The sequence below is a fragment of the Bombus vancouverensis genome, chromosome 6 (genome assembly GCF_051014615.1).
Source record: "Bombus vancouverensis nearcticus chromosome 6, iyBomVanc1_principal, whole genome shotgun sequence".
NCBI lineage: Eukaryota > Metazoa > Arthropoda > Insecta > Hymenoptera > Apidae > Bombus > Bombus vancouverensis.
In genome coordinates this window covers 10,774,543-10,784,734 of record NC_134916.1, presented here as the reverse complement: position 1 = coordinate 10,784,734, position 10,192 = coordinate 10,774,543, and the positions used below count along the sequence as shown (strand labels likewise).

Below are 10,192 nucleotides of genomic sequence, written 5' to 3'. Positions count from 1 at the left end.
GATTTGTCCGAAAATTGTACTCTTCAAATATCTTTTCATCTGATTCATTAATTGATTGATTTATATATATATATATAATACATATATAATATATATAAATATATATATATATATATATATATATTCATTTGTACTAATAATCACTTTCTCTTTTATAATTACAAGACTAAAATATTTGCGCGGTTATGTTCATAACAAACAACCTATGCTGTGCAATATCGTATCCTGACAAAGATTTATATGCCGTATGTCGTCAACATTGAGAAAATAAAAAATCGACTTTGTTAATGCGTTTACAAAGCTGAGAGTGTCAAAGGGATATCGTTACAAGATGGCCAGGGATTTCTCGATCGACAGGTTAAAAGGAAGAATGTATACAAGGTGGGGAGACGGGAGATTGCGTTGCGCAGAACGTCCTCTCTTCGAGAAAGAGAATCTGACTCGTGAATAGGTGCGAACGGCACGCGACTAGCTGCACGCATATATTGTGCGTGAACTTGCTTCCATCTTCCTTTTCCTGCTCTGTTCCTTTTCGCTCTTTCATTCGTGTGTTTGTTGTGTGGTCACGCGCGCGCGCGCGATAGTGTCAGATACAGAGAATTGTGTAAAGAAAGAGGTGAACGCGAGAAGAGAGGGAGAATTGGAAATGGGACGGGAACTGGATGACTCCGTGGCAGCAGCCACCTAGCCACCCATCTCAGTGACAGCGACTCTTTACTCTTTGTGGAGTGTTGCTAGTCGCTTACATCGCTTTATTTCTGTCGACTATATAATATTACAGTCCCTTTGATAGTCTCTTAGTAATACGTAAATGCTTTTTTTTGATAAGAGTTTTTACGATGTCAAGTATTTATTATCGTTCCTTAGTTTAGGGTTGAAATCTGTATCGTTCTCACTAGACATAATAACTTACATATAGAACCACCTAAGCGATTTTCATCCAGCAGGCAGTACTTCTGATAATTGAAACAAATTTCTTTACTGCCATGAAAAACATGATTTACTTGTTCATTAATCATAATTTTATTTACTATAATCAGGCTTATAAAAATAGATTTTGAAACTTATTCACTTAATGTTCCAACATACTTAAATTACAAATTTTTTTTCACATCTATTTATTAAATCTAGAAAATTTGTAATTGAATCTAAATATTCAAATTTTTTAATCAAATTTTCATGATTCTGAATGAATGTTGTGTATGTTCTTCAAAATTTTTATTTTATAACAGCTTTGAAAAATTAGGTGGTAAATTGAGAAAAATAAACGAAAGAAATTTTTAATTAATACTAATTCTTCATTTTTTTACAATCATTGGATATAGTTAGATACACAATTATACAATTGAAAACACAACAACATCATAGCATTATTAATATATCAACTTTTAATGTAGAACAGCTGCCAATACTATTATGTATATAAGTCAGTATGAGAAAATCAGTTCTCAAAGGTTGTGGATGTTGCTGATGCTGGACTTGTAACTGTTGTTGTTCTTTCCTTTTTTTTCTTTTCTACAATACTTCTTGAATTGTATGTATTTTTTCAGTAAGTAAATATATGGAATTCTCCATTCCTTACATGTAATCTTCAACTTTCCTTGCATATGGAACAAGATTGTGGATTCTTTTCTTGAACATAGATCATGGATTGTGAGATGGTTGAACCAATACTGCTTGAACCAATTTATAAACAAAATAATTTCTAAGATCTGGTGTTGCAGTTTAACGCCAATCGTTTCATTTCTATATTAATGTTGCTTGTACTTGACCTGGTTGAATTCCAGCTGGAAGCTGAAGGTTAGCTAACCTATTTTCATTTAAAGCACTAAGTTGTTCTGAATCATTCAAATCAAATAGTTGCTGTATATTAACAGACTGTTGTATATTAATGGCAGTCGTTACAACAGCAAACATGGGACTGGTAGGTATTGCTGGATTACCAACAACTGTAACTGTATTAGGATCACAATTTAGAGAAAAAGACATATTTGAAGTAAGTTGGGATAATTTAGCATTTCCTATTGCACCAGGTGCTCCTTATATGCTTGGTGTTGGCATTCCTTCAATAATACATCGTGCAGCTACTAAACTAGCTGTTGTAGTAGGACATGGACAACACATGATATGTTCTTCTTATTTCAGATTCATGGATTTGAACTTTATTAGTTTTATTTTTGTTTGATTACTTCGGAGGTAAATATACATGAGAAACGTTATGATTGCAATGTTTCCTATGACTAATAATTTGCCTCGAAGATCTACAGTTTGACATTGTACTGCTTTTTTCTGCTTGACAAGCAGTCATATCAGTCAATAAATTTTTCATAGTTTTACAATCTGGCAATGAACATGACCAAACTTCACAGTTTGCTTGACTTGCGCATTGTTAATACTTATGTGCATAAAGTAGAAGAACTAGTTATTGCTGAATAAATTTGTGTTTTTTTGGATCTGCAATTGATTTTGTAGCACTCAGTAACATATAAATATTGCTTAGTTAAATTTTGTTAGTGAAGTAAATTTATTTAGATACAAAAACCAATAATTACCGATTGAAGTATCAATATCAGTTATTTAATCCTGAGTAGCTTGTTGTGATCCAGGTTGACCTCCACTTAGTGCACCAGACTAAGGTTGAGCTTGATTTGGAACAGGTGGTTGAGTTTGTTGTGCCATACCACCTTCTTGACCACCCATAACATTTGTAGAGCCAGTGGAGTCAATGGAACCTGTGGTTCCTCTAACTGTACTATTTTGTATCACAGTCATCTGTATTACTTGATTGGGATCCAGATAGGTCAGCTAACCCATTTTCATTTGGAACATTAAGTTGTTAACTTAATCATACCATAATAGAAATCAGTTAACTAACGTGAATAAGGAATTCTGCGCATATGTGACATGCTTTTAATATCTTAGACAGAGGTAGAGATATTTTACTCATTCTGGTCTTGTGTCGCACGAATGCGGACTTTGTTGACCGTCCATGTTGATTTTTCACGACTATCATGACTTAATTTTCGGACGGTTTTTCCTAGCGTCTCTCAAAAAGCACTTATATGACCGTGAATTAGGCATAGGAACACGTATCTGATTGCTTATTTCTGGTAGAACCAATACAATCATTAAGATAAGCACGTGTATTGGCTGAAAGTGTCACATATACAAATAAAATAATATAACACGCATGACGGTAAGCGATAGATAGTACTACCTCTCTTGCTTCTGTCTCTTTCCACTAACCAATTTCTCATCTCTATTCTACACAAATAAACATTTCATAAAAGCGTGGGGAGCCATACTGACTATAAACAGGAGCTGAGAAGAAGTCTTCTGAAAAGAACGTGGTTCGATTGGTTATTTCTGATAAACTCAATACAATCATAGAGATAAGCACGCGCGTTGATCGAAAGCATTCTATGGTCAAAAGTATCACATATACAAATAAAACAATATAGCAACTCGTGACGGTGAACGATGAGAGTATTATCTCCTTTGTCCTTGTGCCATCCAGCGAGATTCCTTTCCAGCTTCGTACAGAATAGGTTATTAGGTTAAGTTATGTTAATATTGAGGTGATTATGCATCGAAATCAAACTCTCGCACTGTTGTCATCACGATCATACAAACAAGTCTCAAATAAAGTCTCTCAACACTCATATATCGAAGCCTAGGTAACATCATCTAAAAAATCTAGTAAAAAATCAACATGGAAGACAAGAAGGTTCTCGTTGTGCGTATGCATGACATGCTATGAATGTCTTAGCAGACATTAGTGGTATTTAACTGTCTCGTAAGAATACAGACTTTGTTGACCTTTCACAAGTGACACAATTCAATTTTTGAACTGTTCCCCTAGCGAGTGTCGAAACCTGTTTATAGATTATGGTTGCCATATTTAATACGGCTGGTACTCAGAGTCACCTATGTCTAATATTTTAAATAAATATTTACATATGTATATTATTAATGATTTATTAAGATTCTTTTAAACATTTCATTTATTTTTGAATTAAATATTATTCTCAGATTATTCTCCGAAGGAGTACTACATACAGAGACAATATGCACAGTACAATAGATCGAAAAAAGTCACAAGTGTCTGTTGATAATCGTTATTCGAATGTTACATAACTATTCAGAAGACAAAATTCTGTAGTTAACAGCACTATTCTATCAGATTATTTCTTTAAAAATATCATTATATCAAAATATCACAACAAGTGTTTAATCTGACCCATTAATGATTAATTTTTTAAAGTTATTTCTTTAAATTATATTTTATAATGCAAAAAAGTAACCAGTGACTATGAGATTATGATACACTATTTAACTGCGTATAGTTCATATATTTTTGTACGACGGAATAGGAATAAAGATACATATGTATCAATATATTAATGTACTAAAAAATCGATTCAAAAGGAACAATAAAGATTAATTAGTTAGTATTGCATTTCGATTATTACAAATCAAATGAGATATTTTCATGCAAGCTTTGACTCACTGATATCGTCATTATATCTACCATGATAACGGACTCAGTTTTCGTAATCTTAACGTCGATACGATATAATTTCATCCTATGTCATTTGTAATAATTATGAACTACCCACTCTAATATGAATAAATTATATATTAGAAACAGCAATTTTACGTTAAAGAACGGAGAAGTATGCTTCATTTTGAGATAGTTTAACGTAAAGATTCTGACTATTTAATGTCAATCTATTAATTGTGTATTTGTGTAATAAAATAATTGTAATGGGTTAAAGAAGCAAGGTCATTTTTTAGATTTTGATGTCTGTTACACTTCATATGTCTTGTTAGATATATTTTAAGAAAGAAGTTTACAATGTAGAGCATTGTCATAATAATGAAGGATAACAATAAAGAACTAAATAAAATATATTTTCTACGAGTATTTCATGGCATTGTGTTGTCGAGAGAAGAACTCAATAATCCATATAGATTAGAAAAGCAAGGTTAATTATGTTCAAATCATTCCAATATCATTCATTCTGAAAAGATTATTAACAGACTAGAACAGATAAATCTTTAAGTTCACGCTGAAATCGATCGTATATGAAAGATGATCCTAGCTTATATATTCGGCTTGATTTTTCAGGATACTTCGAGAATATCTTTTTTCTTTACGATGTAAGGGAACATGTTTTACACATAAGTATTGAAACCTTGATTTCACATGCCGCTTAACGGAACCAATGTAATCTGACCGTGGAAAAACACGATCTTTAAATAACTATAATCTTTATCTTTTATTATTTTTATTAAAATATCTAATATGATAAAAAATATATACAATATAATCCATATGAATTATCAAATCTTTATAAAAAATTAATTCATTTCGTGGTGTTTATTTTTACTTCTTAAATCGAAAAAATTAGATATTTAAAATGTTATAAATAACAAAAAGAGTGTAAAGTATAAAGTAATTTTAAAAAATAAGTGCGATTTTAAAAAATAAATTAATATATGTGTAATATGATATATGTATATACATATTACGCACAAAAACGAATATTAAAAGTTTCGAGTTACATGTTTAACATTATTTGTATAATTTAATAATGCTCTCCTATAATTTAATCATACACGAATAAATTTTTGTGTATATATTCGTAATATACAGGTAACATGTGATTGAAAATGCACTCTTAATAGAAACATGTCACAGTACTAAGTTAATAAAACAAAATTGGATTTTGTAATAAAAACAACTTTTAATAACATATATAGAATTGAAATCGTTATGTGTTTCACTTTTCTATGCATTCCTCACTCACAATGAAACTATTGGGTTGGCAACTAAGTGGAAAAACGAGGAAACTAAATCACGTAAATGGGAGGTACAAAGTCAAAATTAGGAACTTGTTTGAAAGAAATTACTGCTTTTAATATAAACAAGAATTGATATGACCTGTATCGTATGTAATAGTAGAGTACTTAAGTCTGCACCTTACAAGCTAACCACTCCGTTTTTAATAATAACAGAAAGTACATTTTAATATTGATTCATAACATTCTCTATAAATAATCTTACATAAAATTCTAACTGGTCGGTATAATAATTATTGGAATAATTAACATACAAACATACATTCCATTTAACAGAAAAAGTACAACAACATGTATAGATATGAAATAACTTTTCTAATAAATTATATTGAAACTATATTAAGAATAAAATCACATATATAATATATAAGAGAATAATATATGTTGATATAAAGTAAAGTATGTTTAATTTGGTCAAGTACTTGATTAAATTTTTAATCTGAGCAAACTTGTTTTTGTACAAATTGGAATAAGTATATATAATACGCATTGCTTTTATAAATTTCACACGATACTCAGTCTCTTATTACATGATGACTGTATCAAAGATTGTGTGAATATGATCATTACAGAAAGTACAGTCAAAAATATAGTTTTTCCAATAATATTGCTTTTTAAGATACAAATCAAGGTTGCTTATAAATACGAAATATTTGCGATACGTTACAATTATAAAATCTTCATAAATATTTTTGCTTTGTAGGAATGATACAGAATTGTCTTATTTACACTGAAAACACTGCAGCATATACATATGTATAATAGAGTATCATTCGTATGTTATTTTTTAAAAAATTATACACAAATTTTTATATAAATTATAATAAAATGCTTCTCCTTTTTTACAATAAATCGTAGGTTAATGAAAACTTGATGTAGTCTTCTTCGTACATATAAACAAAACAAATTTCATTAAATTATATGTAGTTGCTTATATTAACAACGTTTTTATTATACAATCAATAAATGTTCTTTCCTATAACAGCGCAGATTGAAAATTCGAATTTATAATTTACTTCAATTAATATATATATATATATATATATTTATTACAGAAATGGTATCAGTCCTATAATAAAATTAATTGCACAAATAATTGAGAAAATGCATATCTTTTAAAAGTACTTAATACATGTACATATTTTCATGGATGTGAGATTATTTTCTCTTAAGATCGGTGCATGAATGAAGGAGATTTATAAAAAAAAAGAGAAAAAACATAGTTGATAAATAATTCCACGATAATAAAAAATTTTTCACTATATGAACAGTATCGTAAATGCTAACAACTTTTAAGAAATCCCAATTTCCAAACAATAACAATTTACATAATGTATTAGAATTTATAATGAGATTCACACGTACTCTCATTTTTTTCATATAAAAAAGACTAGTAAACGTGTATCACTTTTTACAAACTCCCAAATAGATTTTTAATGCTGCCTTTTATACAAAAATGTTTGGACTTGAGATTTTGATATTTAAGTTACAATTTATTCTTTGCAGAATAGATTTAGCTATGAATGACTGAAATTATTCTGTACTTCAAGATGGTATCATTTTGTTTTTAGAAAGAGCATAATGTTTTTATGTTAAGAAAATATTTTCTATTCTCATATCTATGCAATGTATTGCATCAACTTAATATTAAATCTCAAATGCATGTCAAATATAACATCATTTTATTAAAGTTTACAGATACCAAATACATATATTATATGTACCAAATGCTATGTGGCAAACGTGAATGATAATATAAACAAAGATATTTAATGGAATATAGCACAAAAGATTTCTGTCTTATATCTAGTGCCAGTTTTAAGGATGTGTAAGAAACTTTTTGTACACATATAAAAACATTATACTATTGAAGTATCCTTATTGATTGAAAAATTGGATACTAAAAAAAAATCTTCACACATAACATCAGTTTTGAACAATTATATGTTTCCAACTCGGTCAAAAGATACCATTTTAGTTTTTATTTTAATATCATTATGACGTAGTAAAATATCCAGATAAATGTTCATAAATATATTCATGAGTCACGATTTTAAGAATTTCTTTAATGGAGTGTGCGCAATATCCTTTTGAGACTGTTTGGCATTTGATGTACAATCAAGCAGTCAATCATTTTTGGATTTTGCTTCATTCTCTAGTTGACTACCTTCATCTTCCTCATCTGAATAATTTGTAGGTGCTTCACCAGGTTTCAACAATTTTCCCACATAATCATATTTTTCTAAAATAAGGAAAAATGTGAAAATAATATCTATATAGTAATAATACGTATTCTAATTACTGTACCTTTTATAAAGGTATATATATATACAGGGTGTATACCATGATAAGAGCAGTTTCATATAACTATTGAACAATAGATGGTAGGACAAACATATAAAGAAACTTTTATCATCATTTCTTATGTAGAATGTCATTGTTAAAAAAGGAATGTTTACCTTTAATTTTCCAAAATCATACTAAGGTGTTTTTTTTTAAATAAAACCATAAATTTTTTTATACACCATTCAATATTTTTTAGTCCTTTTTTTTTATGTTTTCCTAATCTTTGGTATGATAAGTTCTACAATATTAAAGTTAAAATATTTTCTAAACTAATCATTTTTAGATCCAAGTATTCATTACTTTTTTGTAGAGAGTTAAAAAATGCATTGAATAATGTATTTAAAAATACATTTTTACATATATACAGTTTTACTAAAAAAAACACGAGACGACCTTAGTATAACCTTGAAGAATTGAAGGTAGACATTTTTTTTCATAGTGACATTCTACATAAAAAATAATAATAAAAGTCCCCTTATATTTTTGTCCTATCATCTATTATTTGATAGTTATATCAAACGGCACTTATTGTGCGATACCCTGTATAGAAAATATTGAATTTTGATTTTAAATTATAGATATTAAAATTCATTATATAAAGATTTATTGCAGCTATCCTAGTACAAGTATTTGTACCAAGTTTTCAATACTTACTTATGATTTGCTATCTTTAATTCTCTATTCTGTTCTCAAAAAATATTTTACAAAGCTATTACCTTTAAATTGTTCATTCCACTCGTTTATAGACTCCATTTCTGCAGTTTTCAAATCGCTTAAGTCATCATATTCCTGTGATGTTTCCAATGAAAATTTTGCTAAGGCTCTGCTAATATCCTTCCCACCAAATACTTCATATGGAGCACCTATAATAAAATTAATAAAAAATCATAGTCCTATAAAGCAATATAATTCTGAAAATATAACAATTATTGTTTTGTTATATTAAATATTATCATAATTATTTTTTCAAAATAATCATTGATATATGTTGGTTGAAATCTTTTCATAAATTGTGTGTGAATGTTGCATTTTAATAATGAACGAAATGTTAATCATTCACAAGTTATTATTTCATAGCTTTCTCAATTATCACGGTCTCATGATGTTCGCAAATTGATTTTTACACAAGCCGAGACTGATAATAACCAATGGACGATGGAACTTATTTATGCGCTAATTAATAACACTGGAAAATTAAGGTACGTAACATAAAATTGCGATTACATAGCAATTTCATGTACGACGCAGATTCGTCAACTATCATGTAAAATAAATTATTAGAAGTAGTTGAATACTTACCAGGACCATAAAAGTGGGCACCACGAGTACAGTCGTAAACACTACCATTTATAGCAATTAATATTCGTCCATCTGGTCCCGTACCATTATATTTCTTTAACTCTTCGAGTGTAAAATCACGTCGTATTTTTGGCAGTTTCTTTATCTCTTTTACGGGCTCTTCAACCTTCGTCTTGCTTTTAACTATTTTGTAAACCAAAAAGGCGATCACGCCTACTAAAAGGAGATTTATTGGACTCTTTACGATTTCAGCTATGAAACCTGAAAGTAGTTGTTGACTTTCGTGTCCTGTAGAAGTCGAGGTGGAACCCGGCGAGTCATTCTTTTCCGCCATTTTGACCACCAGTTCTTGGATGATAGGAGAATAAAATGATATTTTTTGCTTACTATTGATTAATTTCACGTTACATACGTATTAAATAGTTTTGAAGAAATTTTAAATGATCTTTCGAAAAATATGAATCAGTATCTGTCAAATGTACTGCTTAAACTGTATCGTGTACAACCTCAATCGCGTACTGCTAACATACCGGTGCTGGCTAAACTAGCACCTATACTGATGTGATTATGTTCTTTAACATATACTGCCCCACTACTAATCTGCATGCACAGAAGAACTACATAGAAAACTTTTTATTTGTTTAATATAAGCCAAAATAATAGGATTTGCTAACTTAAAAAC

At 29.3% G+C, this 10,192-nt stretch overlaps 1 protein-coding gene and 1 long non-coding RNA gene across 5 annotated transcripts; both read right to left on the bottom strand.

Annotated features, from left to right (window-relative positions):
• Positions 1 to 1,277: 1,277 nt before the first annotated feature.
• Positions 1,278 to 4,190, bottom strand: LOC117155800 (uncharacterized). 4 transcript variants are annotated; one of them, XR_013058608.1, is made up of 3 exons: positions 3,218 to 4,190; positions 2,553 to 3,150; positions 1,278 to 2,454 (listed from the first exon to the last, which is right to left on the bottom strand). It is a non-coding gene; the product is annotated as an uncharacterized LOC117155800 (long non-coding RNA). The 4 variants fall into 4 exon arrangements; XR_013058610.1 differs by having other exon boundaries at positions 2,553 to 3,336; positions 3,466 to 4,190; XR_013058609.1 differs by having other exon boundaries at positions 2,553 to 3,333; positions 3,466 to 4,190.
• Positions 4,191 to 5,898: 1,708 nt separating this feature from the next.
• Positions 5,899 to 10,070, bottom strand: MSBP (membrane steroid binding protein). The gene is made up of 3 exons (XM_033331771.2): positions 9,511 to 10,070; positions 8,928 to 9,074; positions 5,899 to 8,107 (listed from the first exon to the last, which is right to left on the bottom strand). Exons 1-3 carry the CDS (start codon positions 9,842 to 9,844, stop codon positions 7,992 to 7,994), a joined length of 597 nt encoding a protein of 198 aa, XP_033187662.1. The 5' UTR covers positions 9,845 to 10,070; the 3' UTR covers positions 5,899 to 7,991.
• Between the last annotated feature and the right edge of the window lie 122 nt (positions 10,071 to 10,192).

Bases quoted from the DNA above. Each gene is read 5' to 3' on its own strand.
- MSBP (XM_033331771.2), bottom strand. From the start codon at position 9,844: ATGGCGGAAAAGAATGACTCGCCGGGTTCCACCTCGACTTCTACAGGA. The intron at 9,075-9,510 runs GTAAGTATTCAA...ATTTTATTATAG, and splicing joins TGCCCACTTTTATGGTCCTG to GTGCTCCATATGAAGTATTT. The intron at 8,108-8,927 runs GTAATAGCTTTG...TCCTTATTTTAG, and splicing joins GTGGAATGAACAATTTAAAG to AAAAATATGATTATGTGGGA.